The sequence below is a fragment of the Naegleria gruberi genome (assembly GCF_000004985.1).
Source record: "Naegleria gruberi genomic scaffold NAEGRscaffold_55, whole genome shotgun sequence".
Taxonomy (NCBI): Eukaryota; Heterolobosea; class Eutetramitea; order Acrasida; family Naegleriidae; genus Naegleria; species Naegleria gruberi.
In genome coordinates this window covers 31,427-49,760 of record NW_003163272.1, presented here as the reverse complement: position 1 = coordinate 49,760, position 18,334 = coordinate 31,427, and the positions used below count along the sequence as shown (strand labels likewise).

At 33.9% G+C, this 18,334-nt stretch overlaps 7 protein-coding genes and 1 non-coding gene across 8 annotated transcripts; 3 read left to right on the top strand and 5 right to left on the bottom strand.

Moving 5' to 3' along the window:
- Positions 1–60: 60 nt before the first annotated feature.
- Positions 61–4,004, top strand: NAEGRDRAFT_72652 (uncharacterized protein; the record flags this gene model as incomplete). Its single annotated transcript, XM_002672206.1, has 3 exons — positions 61–1,950; positions 2,131–3,678; positions 3,723–4,004. 3 exons carry the CDS (start codon positions 61–63, stop codon positions 4,002–4,004), a joined length of 3,720 nt encoding a protein of 1,239 aa, XP_002672252.1.
- A 257-nt stretch (positions 4,005–4,261) lies between these two features.
- NAEGRDRAFT_81269 (uncharacterized protein) lies at positions 4,262–4,966 on the bottom strand. Its single transcript, XM_002672139.1, has 2 exons — positions 4,753–4,966; positions 4,262–4,664 (listed from the first exon to the last, which is right to left on the bottom strand). Exons 1-2 carry the CDS (start codon positions 4,959–4,961, stop codon positions 4,286–4,288), a joined length of 588 nt encoding a protein of 195 aa, XP_002672185.1. The 5' UTR covers positions 4,962–4,966; the 3' UTR covers positions 4,262–4,285.
- A 450-nt stretch (positions 4,967–5,416) lies between these two features.
- Positions 5,417–6,151, top strand: NAEGRDRAFT_72650 (uncharacterized protein; the record flags this gene model as incomplete). The annotated part of the gene is made up of 1 exon (XM_002672205.1): positions 5,417–6,151. One exon carries the CDS (start codon positions 5,417–5,419, stop codon positions 6,149–6,151), a length of 735 nt encoding a protein of 244 aa, XP_002672251.1.
- A 119-nt stretch (positions 6,152–6,270) lies between these two features.
- NAEGRDRAFT_72649 (uncharacterized protein) lies at positions 6,271–7,742 on the bottom strand (the record flags this gene model as incomplete). The annotated part of the gene is made up of 3 exons (XM_002672138.1): positions 6,271–6,426; positions 6,507–7,435; positions 7,514–7,742. 3 exons carry the CDS (start codon positions 7,740–7,742, stop codon positions 6,271–6,273), a joined length of 1,314 nt encoding a protein of 437 aa, XP_002672184.1.
- A 687-nt stretch (positions 7,743–8,429) lies between these two features.
- Positions 8,430–10,694, bottom strand: NAEGRDRAFT_72648 (uncharacterized protein; the record flags this gene model as incomplete). The annotated part of the gene is made up of 1 exon (XM_002672137.1): positions 8,430–10,694. The coding sequence occupies one exon, from the start codon at positions 10,692–10,694 to the stop codon at positions 8,430–8,432; it is 2,265 nt and encodes a 754-aa protein (XP_002672183.1).
- Positions 10,695–11,235: 541 nt separating this feature from the next.
- On the bottom strand, positions 11,236–12,400 carry NAEGRDRAFT_81268 (strictosidine synthase). The gene has a single exon (XM_002672136.1). The coding sequence runs from the start codon at positions 12,392–12,394 to the stop codon at positions 11,300–11,302; it is 1,095 nt and encodes a 364-aa protein (XP_002672182.1). The 5' UTR covers positions 12,395–12,400; the 3' UTR covers positions 11,236–11,299.
- Positions 12,401–12,875: 475 nt separating this feature from the next.
- On the top strand, positions 12,876–12,947 carry NAEGRDRAFT_t607. Its single transcript has one exon. It is a non-coding gene; the product is annotated as a tRNA-Met (tRNA).
- Positions 12,948–13,278: 331 nt separating this feature from the next.
- Positions 13,279–18,152, bottom strand: NAEGRDRAFT_88222 (uncharacterized protein; the record flags this gene model as incomplete). Its single annotated transcript, XM_002672135.1, has 3 exons — positions 13,279–14,091; positions 14,144–14,902; positions 15,320–18,152. 3 exons carry the CDS (start codon positions 18,150–18,152, stop codon positions 13,310–13,312), a joined length of 4,374 nt encoding a protein of 1,457 aa, XP_002672181.1. The 3' UTR covers positions 13,279–13,309.
- Positions 18,153–18,334: the final 182 nt, after the last annotated feature.

Here is an 18,334-nt window from a genome sequence, read left to right as displayed (position 1 = left end):
AGTCAAACTGTCATTTCAACAAGAAACGGAAATGACTACCGTGCAATTACTTCAATACGAATGAGTGGCAGCTCCCTGGATACGATCTATGTTTCGACTGGAAAGCAAATTTTTAATTTTACTTCCGATCTGTTGAGTAAGGTAACAATTGTTGCTGGAACTTTTGTTGATTCTTGGAATGGAGATGGAAATGCATTGGTAACAAATTTGAAAAATCCAAGAGGTTTATTTGTAGTTGAGAGAAATGGTGGAGAATTGTATTTTGTTGAAGAAGAAAATCATATTATTCGAAAGCTTTCGTTTGTTACGAATAATATTACGACAATTGCTGGAAATGGAACTGCTGGTTATTCGGATGGTGTGGCAACATTATCCATGTTGAATTATCCACATTCTGTCCATGTTTCGAATACTACAGGTGAAATTTATATTGCTGACACGTTCAATTGCAAATTGAGAAGAGTTTTTAATGGACAAATGGAAACAATTGCAGGATACAATGGATGTGGGTTTGATGTAGATGGAAAACGTGCTACTGAAACTAAACTAAACTATCCACAGGCCATTAGAGTTTCGAATAATGAAGTTTACTTTGCAGATTCTGCAAATAATCGTATTAGAAAGATAACAACAGATGGTTCTATCACAACAATTGCAGGAAATGGAATGCAACACTTTGATACTGAATTTTTTCTTTACAATCCAACAAGTATTGAAGTTTCGTCTGATGGAAATGTTTACTTTTTAGAAAAAAATAATCAAAAAATTAGAGTGATTGAACAAAACTATGTGCACAACTTTGCTGGTTTCTCCCCAAATACTGAAAGAATTCAATCTTTAGGACAAGGTTTCGTCTACATGGCCGAAACTCAACTATTGACAGCATGTAGAGGAATTGCTGTAGATTTGGAGGGAAATATTTATATGAGTGAAAGTTATGCAAATCGAGTATTGAAATTGGACATTTCTACCAAAACTTTGAAAATAGTGGTTGGGGCAGATTCCGGATTAGCGGGGTTTTTATCGGACATTGATGGAATGGCAGGAACCAAGACTTTACTGAATTTTCCTCAATCATTGGTAATGGATAGTAGTTATCAATCATTGTATATATCAGATTCGAATAATCATAGAGTAATTCGTTATAATATTAGCTCAGATACTGTTTATAGAGTAGCTGGAAATGGAACTGCTGGATATAATGGAGAAGGTTTGGCCATAAATTGTCAGCTTAACAATCCAAATGGTTTATTCTACAATAATGGTATTCTCTATATTTCAGATACTGGAAATAGAAGAATTAGAATAGTTTCGAATGGAATAGTTTCGAATATTGATTATCTTTTTAAGGCACCAACCTCAATCTATGTAGAAACTATTCAATCACAAACAAGTATATTTGTTACAGATGGTAATTCTGTTGCAATCATAATAGAAAATATTTTCCAATATCTTACAACTTTTCCATACAAGGTAACAAATATGGGACGCTATAAGGGAATGTCGTTTTACACCAATTCAGAAGATGGATACCTTACTAATGCCGGCAACACGCAGATTGGAACCGTACCAGGTTTTGATGATAACAAATTAAGATATCCAACTGCGTTTACAGTTGACCAAAATGGAACACTTATTATTTGCGATTCTGGAAATCAATTAATAAGAAAGTATAACGACACAACATCTAAACTAAGTACAATAGCTGGTTATGGAGCTGTTTACAGAGAATACAATGGTGAAGATCCACAATTTGTTGACCTTTCGGCCAATTTAGCCATGTCAGGAAATAATTTAATTTTATATAGTCAAAGTGAAAATCTAGTACTCCAATACAATCTACAAAGCAAGGGAGTTAAAAATCTGATTGGTCCTTGTTTGGGAGGTTATTACAACTCAGAGTTTGACAATAGGAAAACAAAACTTTCTGGAATTTCAGGAATTACTAAAGTTGCAAACCAATATATCTTTGCAGATTATGGAAATCACAGAACAATACAATGACAATACCCTACAGACAGGGCACTCCGGATTGCCCCATGCATTTTTAAAATTAGCCAAACTCCAAGGCAGTGTTGTGGTAGTTGACTCAATTATGCCTGAAAACCTTTTCTCAAGAATTTCTACCAGTGTCGTTGTATTGTACGAGCATTCACTGATACGATAACGTTTGATTTGTTTGGATCTGGAAGTTCTGTTGTCAACAATCGATTAACAGACATTCCACGTCCAAAATTAATTGTACCATATAAGGAAGGTGGTTATTTATTCTTTTCAGATAATATCTTGATAAGATTGGCCTCAAATAATACCATTTCAAAAGTAGCTGGTGGAGGCACTCGTTCCTCAGACGGATCCCTAGCAACTGATTTTATCATTTCAAGTGCTGTTTCATTAAGCTACGATAGTTTATCCGATTCAATCTATTATGTAGATACGGTTGGTATAAGGAAAATTGATAGCAATGGAATTGTAACGACTGTTTATATCCCTCAACAGGCTGTTAGTACACTTTATGTTTCGAATATTAATGGAATAGTTTATTTTGCTGAGAATGGAAGATTGAAGAAACTAAACAAGGAAGGAAAGGTTGATATTATTATGGTTTTTTATAGTAATCCTAATTCGATTGTTGTTAGTGAATCTACTGGTGAAATATTTTTTGCAAATGCTAGAACTGTTTACAAAATTTCAGTCAACTGTCCAACTGGATATTTCATTTCAAATTTTGAGAATTGCCTTCCAATTTGTTATGGTAAGAATTCAAGTGATGCATGTAATGGCATAGAAAGAGGACAATGTGTTTCTCCTAATCAATGTAACTGTACTTTAAACTATTCTGGAAACGAATGTTCTCAATTACGAATCTCACCAGAAAGTTCAAAGCAACAAGAAACTCAAGTAGTTCTGATAGCAACTCTAGTTCCCATCCTTTCAGTCTTTCTATTAATTGTCATTATTGTAATTTTGATTATCATTCTAATTTTCTATTTTAGGAAAAAAAAGAAATCAAATGAAAACCTCAACTTGGAAATGATAGAATCCAAGAATGATATAACAGCAACCGATTTTCCCGAATCTGAAGCTTCCATATTCTTCCGACCAACCATGGAATTCCAATCAGTTTCGTCTTCCACAAATGGAACTAGCTCAAGTTCTTCTTCTTTTGATCCATTGAGTCGTTTCAAGGACATGGTAAAGATTGGAAGTGGAGGTTTCGGATCTGTCTTTAGAGCTTTCGATGTCAAAACCAATTCTTTCAAAGCTCTAAAAGCTATCAAATTCCAATCCTATTCTGAACTAAACCAATTCATGAAAGAAGGTTTACAATTATTGAACATGGCACATCCAAATATTATTAAGGTGAATGACATGTTCGTTGATAAGAATGAATTATTGGTTATTGAGATGGAATATTATGACAAGGGAGATTTGACAAGTTTACTTAAAGTTCAAATATCCGAAACCTTGTTGAAAAGTGTATTGTTCCAAATGTTGAATGCTTTAGAATATATTCATGAAGAGAAGAAACTGATTCACAGAGATGTTAAGGAATCGAATATTTTTATTAAGGAATTGACTCAAGATTACATTCAGGTAGTTTTGGCAGATTTCGGATTGGCGAGGGATAATTCACTTTCTGCAAATAACAGTTATTGTGGAACTCCAATGTTTTTGGTAAGTTTAGTATATTGCTATTCGAAAGTTAACAATTTTCACAGAGTCCAGAACTAGGTTTGGGAGCAAGTTATGGTTTTAACACAGATGTTTACAGTTTGGGTGTAACTATTTATCAATTAATGACACATGACACTACAACTGCCATCAGTCATCTCCATTTTTCTAAAGACAGTTCTCAAGTTAAACAAATCCTTACAGAAAATATGCAAAAACCAAATATTTACTCAACTGAGCTTATTGAACTCGTTATTGAAATGGTTGGTAAAGATAGCGCAACAAGACCACAAGCTAGACAATTACTCAAATATCCATATTTTAAATAAGTTTAAACTACATTAAATATTTTCATATTCCACTAGCAAATTCTCATTGTTTAGTTAAAGACATAGCAAGACTAGCTGGTGGAGAATTTTTAAGCTTACCATCCCAGCGCTGGGATGGTCAAAACCAGCTAGACCATATCAAAAACTCGCGACTAAAAATAATCAGCTGGTAAAAACTGACTTCGCAGATTTCAGGTAGCCAAAAAACAATTTTCCAGTCTTGCTATGAAGAGAAATAATGTCCTAATTAGTAAATTGGCGGGAAAATGTTAACTTTTTATTTAAGCACTAGCTGGATGAGTAGTGAAATAATTTGCAATATCAGCAACCAATTGAGTATGAGCACTCTTAACACTATCTTCAACAAATAATTTAGCAAGCAAGAAAACTTGACCATTGACAATTTCATTACAAGTAATTGTCTTTAAGCCATTTTCGTCGACATCTGCAGATTCAGTGAATGAAAGATTAGCAACCAAAGTTCCTAAACCACCTGGGAATGGGACATTTGACACGATGGATCTTTGAGAATTGTCAAAAGCTTGGACAGCTCTCAATTTACCAGTATCATAATTGAAAACACCAAAGAAGACTGGGATTTTCTCAGCAAAATCTAATTCACGAGAGGTATCAGTTTGAGAAATAATTTGAACATAATATCTGTTAAATGTCAAAATGTCAAATTAATAATTGTTAATTTACGGAATAAATTGATAAGAAAAACAACAATTTAACAACAAATACCTACACATAAGGTTGCAAACTGAACATAACTTCAGTTGTCTTCAAAACTTGATAAGCAGCTTGAGCGCTAGGATACTTGAAAGTTGACTGAAAAGTTTGAGTTTTCATTGGAACGTTCAAGTTGATAGAAGCTTGAGCCGAACAAGTCAAAACACACAAAACAGTTGCAACTAGTGTGAAATATAAAACGAGGAGGGAAGATTTAGTTTGCATATTTTTTTTCTGTTTTTTGTGAGATTCTAATAAAAGAAGCGGTAGTTTAAATAAATATTATCGAACTGATGTGAATACGGAAGTGCACCAACAAATAGGGTATGCCTATTAATTAGGAGGATGGCAAACACTTGCCAAAAATCACAAATAAATTGTTTGATGTCAGATGTGATGTGAAATGTTTCCTTTACAACACTCTTATTGTAAAGTCTTACAGTTTTTTGTTACAATGACAGTTTCAAGGTTATGAATAGTTGAACAGTAAGGGTTTGACTCATCCAATTAATCTCAATTTCTTGTATGATTTAATATTCAGATTTCTCATAAAAATTAATCGAAACAGTTCATATTCGAATATTGTCAAAGATTAAGACAGAATCTCCTTCTTTCTGAAAGATTAATCTATTTGAACTGATCCGTTTTAACTCCGTTCGGAGAAGAATCATCAAAAAAAAATGTCTCAACATCTCAGCAGCACCCGCTCATCACGCGCTCTTTTTGCTTCCATCGTGATGATGGTAATGATGATTTTATTCCTTTCTACTCAATCATCACTCGCCATTACACCAGTCGGACCAAGAATTAGTAATTTGAAAAATTCATGGACTATTGGAAATTCCTCTCCGAATACACTTGTTGAATTTGAAATGTTCTTGGATTTGACTTGTCCTGATTGTGCTACACATTTCCAAAGTATTACCAAGCCTCTTGTTCAATATTATTTTAATAATGGAACTTCTGGAAATCAAGATAAGGTTGTTTTTAGTCTTCATTTGATGCCATTGCCAATGCATATTGCTGGATTTTATTCTGCTCAAACCTATTCGATTGTTTCCAAGTTTTCAAAGGCTGATAGAAATGTTTGTTGGAAGTTTTTGGATTTATTCTTTAGTAATCAATCACCTGCTTCAAATGCTAATTTGAAGAATATGAATCAAGCTCAAATTTTCAACTTGATCTATGCTACCTATGTTCAACCATTGGGATTGATTAGTTATGAACAATATTTGAGTGAAATGAATAGTCAATCATCATTTGCTCAAGCTGCTTCAATGTTTGGTTATGCTACTTCAAGAGGATTGTATGGAACTCCATTCTTCTTTGTTAATGGTGTTAATGTTTTCAATGGATATGATTTCACTGCTGCTGATTGGATTTCAATGATTGATGGAATTATTAAGAGTAATTAAATTATTTTTGAAATATTTTATTTATTAATTAAATAAATATCAATTAAATAATTAGGAATTATTGGAATTATAATAACATTTAAATTTAATAAATTAATTTCTAATATTTTTATTTATATTTATTGTGCTCCTAGTTCTGTAAAGTTTGAAGGGAAAAGACCAACCTTGTTTGTTGACAAATTCTTGCCCATAAACCACCCTCCATCTGCTTCCTCAATGACTTCAATAACTTCTCCTGCTTTGAAAGTTAATTCGTTTGATTCTTGAGCTTCATACTATTTAAATAATTTAACAAAATAATTTTAAATGATAAAATAATTAATAAATCAATTCCAATAAAACAAATAATACTTACATCATACAATGCAGTTGTTGTTTTTCCACTACCTGAAGAAGCACTAGAATCTACAACGAAATTAGATGGGAAGATACCAGACTTGGTTGGAGTAGCTTCTCTAGCACCTCTCCACCATCCACCTTCTTCCTTTTCATAAACCAAAATAGTTTCACCTTCAGTGAATGAAATTTCTGTGCTATCCTGAGCATCATAAGTATACATGGCCTTACATTTACACAAAACTGTTGCTGCAGCACTTTCTGTCTTTTTGGCAGCTGAGAAGGCAGCTCCCATACCACCAACAGCACTAGTTGAAGTAGTATTAGTTGATGACTTGGCTGTTGAGGTTGTTGTGACTGTTGAAGTTGATGTTTCAGTGTTTGATTTAGTTGAAGGTGTGAATGAAGATTGTGATGGTGTTGATCTGATAGATCCTCCTCCACCCAAAACACTTTCCACTGTTTGTTGTTTGAATGTGGAAGCTTTCTTGTTGGATTTTTCCATTAATTTTTCCAATGGTTCCTTCAAATCGTGTGTAAGAGTATAACCTTCAGCAAAAAAGTGGTGGAAACTCAAAAGTAATTCATTGAGTTGTGCCAAGTGCTTGGTTTGTCTCTTTACCAAAACATCACAAGTTTCTTCCAATGTTTCTTCAAAAGCTTCATCCTTTTCATTGTCAAATTGTGTTTGTTTTTCTTCTTCTGTTTGAACTTTTTGTGGATCTACCTTTTCACCCTTTTGCTTTAATGAATTGACAAGATCTACTTGGGCATCAAATTCCAAACGCTTCTTGTCATACTTTTTATGAGAAACTTCAGAATCCTTGACTTCCTTCTTGAATTCTGTAGCTGGTTGAATAAACTTTTCAACAATGTTAACCAACATGGCATGGTGAATAGTAGCAAGTGATTTTAATCCTTCTCCAATTTTCATCAAAGATTCACCAACTGTGTCAATTCGTCATTTTCATCAATCAAACATCATAAAATTATTAACTGAGCCGAATCCTCTAGAAATTAACTTACCTTCATCATTTGTTTGCATACCACTTTCTACCAAGTATTGACCAACTTCATTTTGAACCTTTGTAATTGCTTCGGATTTTTGACAATATCCTCTCACAATCTTTAAAGCTCCTTTAGCATAATTTTCAGTCTTTTTCACTTGATCACGTAAGTCATTGTATCCTTCTGGGTCTTGAGTAGATTCAGCCTTTCCAAGTTTAACTTTAATACGTTGTTTAAATACTCTCATATTTTAATAATAATAATAATATAGTACAATGATGATGACAATGATGATAATACTTCTTCTAGAAATATATAATTTTAATAATCGTTCGTTAGCGGAAATATAACAATTAGTTATAACTAAGGTATCCTTTTCAAATACTATTACTACAACAATATAATCTGATGATGTTGTTGTTGTTTCTTGCCGTGTGCAGTGAAGGAAAGGAGGAAGAACAAAGGCTTTGAAGGTTCCCGCTTAAAATTTTAGTGATTTTTTTTAATGATGAAAAAATTGTGTCCTCGTCAAGCAGCACAGCAAGCATTTGGTGATGGATGAGATGAGGGGAAAGGAAGGTAATTATTTGCTGCTTATAATATGAATGATTAAATGTTGTTGTTTGAAAGATCTCTTGTGATAAGCAAGTACATGATGGGTGAAAGTATGCTGGAATGTAACGTAGTGTGATATTTCGGGCCAGAGTAGAAATGAATACAATCATGAAATGGAAAGGAGGATGTAGTGGAATGATGATTTGATGGCCAATTGGTTTGATGTTCTAGTTTGGATGTAGAAGACTTGTTTAGTCATGTAAAATTATTTACTTATGGACATGTTAAAACAGTGTTGTTGAGGATATATTATCTTTACCCTGCTGTAGTTGTTTGATTGTATATGATCTTTATCTTTATTGAGGAAGGACGAATGCATTCAAGTATTCTTCCATGAACGTAGTAGTTTCTTGGCAAGTCGAATATAACTCTTCTTTCCATACACTAATCTTAATCCAACATAGCTCAGAATCTTACAAACAATCCAAAAAGAAGTGAGAATTCCAAAATAGACCCACATCATGTAATGAGGATCTGAATATCCATAATTTTTGTAGAGGAAATAGGTTCCATTGGTATAATAATTAGCAGGCCAGGTAGTATTTGTTGGAATTTCCAATTGAATATCAAATTCATTGAGAGACATTGCTTTGAAACCATAAAAGAGATAGTTCAAATATTTAAACCACGACAACCAATCAGTGTTCGGAAAACCGTACACCCCACTCGTTAATATGAACATGATATTAATTACTGGTGTAATTAAATTTAGCAATGGTGGGACAGGAATCAGAGAAACCAGCATTTGCGCAAAACTGACACAAGTCCAATGGTAGGTTGCAAAAATCAGTCCAAACGTTAATACTCTGTCATATTCCAATCTCAAGTTAGTCATAAAGTAAACAATCCAACCAAATAATAGAGATAAAATCGAAGTTTCTATCAAATCCTCAATGGTTTTTGAAATGAAAAATACACTGGTTCTGTAGATAGAGCTGTTTCTCTCCTGAGTTAACATTGGTATTTGATTGATAAGATTCTTCAAGCTCGCAGTAAAAGTAAGGGAGATATTAAGATTGAGAAAGGTGAAAATCTTTCCTCTCAGCGACATATTTCCCTCATCAATTTGGAAATAAAGCAGTCCAATAAATATTGAAACAGCCAATTTTTCCAATAGTGGAATTAGAAATTCAACCTTCCAATTCCTAATTCGGCTCAAGTAATTTCTAGCCATCAGAAAGAATACTGAATAGAAAAAGTTGGCATAATAAGGTTCAAAATGAAAACGAGTCAGGTCATTGGTCAAATATGGTGCTTCTTCCTTGTTTTTCATTGGAATGTAAAACTCTTCTGTTTGCCTTACGTACTCTATGGAAAATCTCTCTGTATTTTCCTTTGTATCATAAGTGTCGGTGTACATTGGATGGAATGATTCTGCCTGAAGCAGAGAAATGACTTGGAACAAGAATCCCACTTCATTATGGTTGGTGTTGTGAAGTTTGACACCAATTCTCGAAAAGTATTGAATTAATTCACCAGGAGGACCAAAATATAATTGATTACCTCTATTGAGTATTGAAATGTAGTCGAATAATTCCAATTCTAATAAACTTGGTTTGTGTGAAGTAAGAACAACACCAACTCCCATCTTGGCAATTGATTTCATAATTCTAATAATTCTGGATGCCTCTCCAAATTCCAAACCATCAGTTGGATATTCCAGTAGCAAAACTCTATGTTTGAGAACATTCTGTACAGCAATGTGCAATCTTCTCTTCTCTGCTACTCCTAGTTTTGAATACAATTCATCCTCCTTTTCTTTCAGCTCATACTTGGTCAATAGGTATTCTAATCGTTCTTCTCTGCATTTGGTGAGTGCACTTTTAACACTGGTCAATTTCAGTTTGACTGTGAAATTCAAAATCTCCCTCACAGTAAGAAATGGATGAGAGGCTGTAAAATGCTTTGGGACATGAGCTATCAGTGATTTGTATTGAGTTGATGAGATTTTAGCACATGGTCCTTCCTTACATGTCCTTACAACTTTTCCATTAATTAGAATTAATCCTCCAAAATCCTTGTAATTTCCTCTTTGTGATAGAATGGACAATAGAGTTGTTTTTCCACTCAACGCTGAACCGATAATGGCTGTAATCTTTCCAGGAGCAACAAATCCACTCACATTTCTCACAATTAAATTATTACCTCCCACTGGATAGCACACATTTCTCCACTCCATGAAACATCTCTCATGTTCCTCAACTAGGGGATCATCATGAAATTCCAACTTGATCTGTGAAGTAGATTTAACAATTACATCATTCAAAGTTGTTGTCTTTACATTTCCATTCAGTGTAGCTTCCTGTGGAATGGCATTCAATTCCAGTGCTATTCTACTACCCGAATCCTCATCATTATCCATTACTATTGTCCTTTCAATTGTTGTTGTTACTACTCCATTATTTTCATCATTATTAACTTGTCCATACATGTTATGAACATGATGCAAATTCACTCCTTTTCCTTCATCTTCCAATCCATTATTATCATCATCACTACCTGTACTAACATCCACAATTTGTCCATTATTTGCATTTGACTGCAGTACTTGTTCTTTCTGTTGCTGCTGATGCTGTAGAGACATTTTCTTTACTCCTACCAAGAGTAGTTTCAGAGCCAAAGAAGGCATCTAGATGCGCAGTGCAAAGTGAACGTTTCAGAGAGAGCAGCATTGCACAATTTGTTGTTGTTGCAGCAATTTTGTTCTTTGGGTAGTGTTTTACGGTGATGTGAACCTGTTCTCTTGTTCTCTGTGTTGTTGCGTGAGGTATTATTATGGAAGTTTTCTGTTGTGGTGATATTGTAAGGCTTGTTTCAGTTGTTTGTTCGAGTTGTTTGTTATTAATCTAATTGTGTGATCTGGTGAAAACAAAGTACTTTTGTTCATCATTCATGATGACAATATTACATCAGTCATCAGGTAAAGTTGATTAATATTAATTGAGAAGAAGAAAATTGGAAGTGTCGTTCCGAAGACGAGGACTTTCCAGTGCTTGTTGTTGTTAATCTAATCACAAAAATCAAGCATCTCGAATAATAATCGATATCAAGAAAGAGCAACAGAAATCATGATTTTAATTTTTTTTTAATTATTTCTAAAAAATTGAAAATTTGATTATTTGTGTTGAAACTTTAATTTACAATTTTATTTACAAATGTGAAAATATCAACACATTCAATATAATACACTTATTGCAAACCAGTTGACAAGTTAACTCTGGTCAACCAAGGGTTCAAAACTGAACACAAATACAAATATCCACCTCTGACATCAGCTTCAGAAACTTGCAAAGCAAAAGTAGCAGTCTTATCAGAATAAACAGTTGTAATCTTTCCCTTTTGATTGACCTTCTTAACCAATCCTTGTGGAACAATCATTCCCAAAGTGGTAGTTGCTGGCACAATGGTCAGGAAAATATTCTTCAACTTGGCAGAATCATGAATGGCAGTAACTTCTTGAGTGGTATTTGAGAATAAACCAACTAGGAAATTGCCATCATCATCAGTCTTGATATTATCAGCATATCCACCAATATCTTGAACGAAAACATCATTAGTTCCGGCCTTTCTTCCCTTTAAGTAGAATCTTCTTAATGAGCCAGATGAACATTCATTGATAACGAGGAAGGATTCATCTTTGGAAACAGCAATACCATTGGCAAATTTCAAATCAGAAATGACAACTTGCAATTGCTTGGTTTCCAAATCGAATTTGAATAATCTTCCATCTGGATTGTTGGCCACAACGATGGACACAAAGTAAAGTCTTGAATAGAGAAGGGAAGAATCAGTGAAATAGACAGTCTTACCATCCTTCAACAAGACAACTGAGTTTGTCATCTTGAATGGGACTCCATTGTATGAATTGACCAAAACTTCAACTTGACTTGGATTAGCTCTGGAAATTCTCAACAATCCCTTGTAAGCATCAGCGACAATTAAATTGTTATTCTTATCAAATACCATTCCCAAAACTCTACCACAGGTACCTTCATATAACACGCTTGTACCACAGACAGCTCTTTGTGTGGCATTCAAAGCTGGGACAGAATAAGCGTAAACAGTACTGACACCTGACGTGACATTTACTCTCATGATACTACCATCATTAATACCAGTATATAATACATCAGCATGGACTGGATCCCACACAATAGATTCTGGACCCTTCAACACACCGTAACCTATCTTTTCAGAGCTGATGATTGTCTTTTCTGTGACTTTGTGGCCAGCAATGAGAATTGCAGTTGCCAAGAGTGTGAAAAGTAGCAATAGTGATTTCATTTGTTTGGTTTTTTTTAAATTTATTATTTTTAAAAAGAACAATGAAGAGGTTTTTGAAGTGTTTATTTTTGTTCAATCCAATCATTTGGTAGCTGTCAGTGATCAATAAAGTAGAATGACAGCTTGTTATGGCCAGAAACAGAATTTGGAAACCCAAACATCTAAGCTGGTTATTAACAAGGAATTATCACTTAGCACATTTTATCTTTGTACGGAAAAATGTTCATTGTAATGGTTCTTTAAAACAGGAGTGGAAGTGCATGGCTACAATTGTCAATTAATTCAGGCAAGAATTTTTTATTGTAAAGTTCAAATATTTCTAATTGACGAGTTCAACACTTTACAGTTTGGTGTTCACACTACGGTGACATTGTAAAAACCAATTTTAACAAACTTTAAAGTTTAATTTAAATGAATTTTTGGAATTTAAAATCTTTTTCGTTTACGATAATTTTGATATTTTTTGGTTTTGTTGATCAAAGCCCTCGTAGCTCAGTGGGAGAGCATAACCCTCATAAGGTTGAGGTCAGATGATCGAAACATCTCTAGGGCTTTTTATTTTACTAAGTTAGAATTGGTGACCAATTAATTATTAGAAAGTGAACTGAATGTTATATTTACTAATGAATTTTATGGTTTACCTACTCTCTGGTAAATTTAATTTCTTGAACATTGAAAGTGTAAATGAGTCTTGTCACTACCTCCTCGTATTGAGACAAGATTAGATCAGTTCCCATCGAAATTGAGAATGCAGGTGGTGAAGGATTTTCATATCTCGAATAAGGAACCCAAAAATTGAATACAACTCCAAATTTCCCCTCAACACCCAGGAGAAGATTCAATCAGGTGAGAGAGAGGCGAACTTTTGTTGTTGATGTTATAGAATAAGTAAAAATTCCATTTATAAACAACTCCTTATTGCTCTTCTTTTTCTTCCATTTGTTCATTCCATTCCTTAAACCAAGATCGATTTGGGAACATGTTCTTATTGACCTCCATGATGATATTCCAAGGACGTTCTTGATCATCCTTGTATTCAATTACTTTTGACTTGTCTTTTCCTGTCAATTCATCCAAAGCTTTGACAATTCCCTTTTTGAAATTTTTGACACTAAATACCAGAGCTCGAGATTCTACAAAGGAAGGAATATTAAAATTCATATCAGAATACGTAATCAAAACTACTCTAGTCGAGCCATCTCTCATTCTAAAGAAAAAACTGTACGAAAGTCCAATAACCAACACATTTTCATTTCCAACATTTGGATCTCTATAAGTTGGTGAAATTTGAACGATACAATCAAGAAGAGGTTCATAAATCACTGTAGTAATCACTGAATATTGTCTAGATTTGGTAAATGGAACGAGACGAAGTGAGGATTGAACTTGAGCCATTGCCAGTTGATTATCCAATAATTCTCCAGTTGACTGATCGGTTTTACCTGAATTTGGTTCAATATATTGACGAAATTTGTAGTTTTTCGTTTGGAATATTTTGTATTTCGTGTATAGTTCTGTATCTACGTAGATTGCCCAAAAGTTCTCTAAACTGTAAGGAATTGAGAAGGTAAGTTTCTTTAGTTTCAAATTATTCGAATTCAGACCGAATGTGTAATTGGTTTTGGAGATGAAAACTTGAGATTCATTCTTGTCATGAATACATTCCCAGTCAGGTGTATCTTGTAGGAGGGTGTAACCTATTAATTATTTCACAAAATCATTAAACATTTCGAATATTCAACAACTTACCGAAATAAATCATCTTGTCGTCAATTTTCTTGGAAACCAACTCGTGAGGTTTAAATCTAATATCTAATCTGTATCCCTGTGAAACATTCAAAGCCACAGATCGAGTAAATCCTTCACCTTTCCTTTTTAGGAATTGATAAACTAAATCACTTCTAACAAAACGAGGAAATTGATCATATTCCAAATCAACTCGAACTAAATTACTTGAACTTCTGAACAAGGTTTCAGGATTCAACAAATCAATAACTTGTGTCAATCCTTGAACTGTCGTCCTAATACTGTCAGATATCAAAAAGTTATTAATGTTATTCCATCTCTGTATGATATCTTTCCTACAAGAACTAATATTAATTTCATGTTGTGAACCCTCGATAATATATTTTTCCATTAAATTCCTTGCCATTGCATGAAAATCGTCTAATTTCTTATTCTTTCGAATAACCAACACTTCTTCGCTTTCCTTCTCAGGTTCAGTCTTTCTCTCTGGCACTTTCTTCCAAACGTCCTTTATCAAACACGAAGGTTTCGCCCTCAAATTCAAACTAAAGTAATAAACCACATATTCACGATAATCATTAAGAAAATCCAACAATTCAGCAGATTTTGCATGTTTCGTCAAATATTCATGGAAAAGATCTTTACATTCTTTATCATTCATGACGTGTTCGAAAACTAGAACGTAATCATGTGGATTGAATTTTAATTCGAAACTCTTTCGTTTAGAGTTGGACGAATTAGTTGGACTCGGTGGAAGACTTTCTATTGTAGTATTTTGTGTGGTGTTGATTATGAGTTGTGGGCAGTGAAGACATGCTGGTTTAGTTTTTTTAAAGTTTAGAGATATGATGGGACCAAAGGTTTCGAATGGTTTTTTGAATCGAAAGGTGTTGATTTTTTTGAAATTCGGCAGTAGTGAGAGAGAAATAGGCAAGTTTTGGAAGGATGTGTTTCTTATTTGCTCCATCATCGTACTTATTAATGAATATTTACAAATTGGGAAGAGTTGGATTACAATAAGGAAGGTTGAATATTCTTTGAGTTAGTCAACAAGATTGTGCTAACATCAAAATATTGTAATTTCAATTTGTATAATTGAATTTTATGCAAGATAATTTTGTAAGAAATCAAACGATTTTAAACTAATAACTGATTATCTTCTATTGCGCAAAAGAATACTTTGTTCATCATCAATCTCTTCTGGTTGATTTGAGCTTAAAGTTGTTGTTGTTTGTGTTGGATTTTGATGTGGAGTTATGACTGATGCTGTATTGTGAGACAAAGGTGAAACTTGTTGTTCATTCTTTAGAGTTTGAGAAAATGTTTCATCTGAAAATAGTTCAATGAGATACATTTCTGATTTGTAGTCTGTTTGATACTCATGATTTTTCAATTTTGCAACAATTGGCTTCACATTGCTTTCGAAATAGTTCAACATTTCAGAGTGATTTGGAATTACTTCTTCAAATGCCTTAATCTCCATTGTTAAACGTTCTTTTTCTTCAGTAAACTTGGAATTAGAAATCATATCAGTGAGTTCATTAATTATGTTTGTAATTTGAAAAAGGAAAATATCGTAAAGTTCTTCAATGGTTGCCCCATAGGCATAAAGATCCCTCTGTGTCGTATTTTGGTAATCCTCGTTTCCTGTTAAATGTGAAATAGTATATTCATCTAGGGAATTGTCTGAGAGCGGTTGGATTCCTTGTGAACTATCCACTGATACTCGCTTATTGTTCTGTAACATTTTTGTGGCATCTTCTGGCTTGATGAATCTTGCTGCATCAAAATCTATCAAAATGAAAACTAATTCTCCATTTCCAAGTTCTTCAATTACGAAATTTTTGAGAGCAATATCGCAATGGATTAAGCCCAAAGTATTGTGGAATCGAGCTATTGCTTTTGCCATACTAAGACATGCCTTTCTCATTCCTTCTTTTGTAAACAGTTTTTGTAAAATTCTTTTTTCAGTCCTTATGGAAAGGTTACTAAGTGGATAGTGTTTCAATGTCACAAATAGGTATGGATAAGCTTCATACTCAGATGATTTGGACTCGGATGGTTTGGATTTTAAACTATTTACAAAGTAAGCAACATTACGAATACTTGCAATCTGATCATTTCTCTCTATTGTAAATTGCCAGATTTTGCTGTAAACTAGTAATGGCCTTAAATTGTTGCATAGCACAGTTTTAACACCAAAATCATTGGGTTCAATATGTAAGTACCTTTTTCTTGCCTCAAACGAACATGGATAGCTTTCTCCATTAATATTGAAGGTGGACCTTTGATTACTGGAAATGGCATTTGTAAATTCTACCACTTTAACTATTCCCCTCATATCGGCAACATCTTGTTGAGCACTCTTGTAGTCGTCCAGCATGTCTGAATGTTCACCCTCCAACACTTTATGTTTCCTCTTGTTGTCCAAGTAAATGTAACAACCAAAGATAGTACTGAACTCACACATTAAAGCTACAACCAAAATGATACAACCAATAATGATAATTGTAAAACTCCATGGATATTGACAATTGTCCCCCCAATAGCCATAATTGCATGAACATTTATCATAATCAACGCATTTGCCATGACCAGAACATCCTCCAGTTTCTGAAAAATCTCCAAAACACATTGGAGATTTACAAAATGTTTCAGGATTGAAACCATCATTACATACACACTTATTAGTATCTTGACAAGTGCCATGTCCACCACAGACCTTTGGATCATCAGCTGGTCTGGTGTCACATACTGGTACACAGTTCCTTCTTTCACTGGACAGTTTCAAATATTCTCTACAAGTAATATGAGTTTCAATAATTTTCTTCACATTTTCTTCTTGGACAGTATAAATTATTGAATCTCCATTTGGATAAACCCCCAGTCCACCGAATGTATAGCCTCTAGTTGAGGTCATTAATACAGAAAGCGTTCCATCTTGTTCTAAACGATGAATTGCAGACATTGGTTGAATATCCATTGGAACATCAGAATTAGTAATCTCAGTATAATTTTTGGAATAAGTGTCTATGAGAATCATCGCTCCATCTTTTGTAAATATCATATCTGTAACATGGCAGAGTGTATAATTGGAAGGATTCAAATAATAACCTTCTTCCCAATTGGGAAGAGAGAGACAACTGCTTTCAGAATTTTCTGTACCCATTACATGAGTCCAAGTTTCATTACTTTCATGATACTGCTTGATAAAAACTGAATTATCAAAGCTCATGGCAACGTAAACAATGGATCCATCTTGGGAAATGTCGAATGTCAACAATTCGAATTGCTTTGCATAGTAAAAGTGCTTCTTGATGTCAATAACTATAGAAATGGTACCATCTTTACCAACTCTAAGAATTCCTCTATTTTCTTGAATGTACAGTTCACCTGCCACGATCACACACTTGATGGGTGTATCCAAACTGACCTTTGTAGCAGGAACTCCATCAATAAAGGAATCTGTACCAAATCTGCCTATGCCTGCAACAGTACTGATGGTCTTATCCCAAGTAATCTTTCGGATAGCATGATTTCCCTGATCAGTGACATACAGATCACCATTTGAATGATCTATCGCAATATGAACAGGTCTATTAAACAGAGCTTTGATAGCCATCCCACCATCACCTGCAAATCCAAATCTTCTACAAGCATGTGTGCCATTAAAATACGAATCGTCACCGCCACCTGCCACCAAGTTCACATAAACTTGATTACTTTTTGAGATTTGTTGGTTTTCTTGGGATTCATATGAGTATATCTTGTTGTTACATTGATCAAGGAAATAAACTAGGCCTGAAAAGTATGCTACGTTCTTCATGTCACCTCCACCAAAATCGTAAATGAGGTGTGGGTTTCCACCAGTTTCTTCTTGACAAGGACAACCCTTGATTTGAGTGATCATTTCATAGGTCAGCTTTGGTTGCTCATTAGCTAAGGTATTTGTTTTTGTTATCAATAACAATCCTATAACAAGACAAATAATAGAGAATTGGACGAAACACATTTTTTTTTAGATACAATAAGTTCAGTGCAAAAAATGTATTGTAATGCAAAACGTGATTCACATTTTTGAGAGTTCTCTTCTATTTTGATTGCTTGGTGTCAAACGTCTCGTTCATACATCAATCATGATTCCAATCGGATTGGTAGTATGTTTCGTACTCATGTTGTTCAAAGATTCTAATT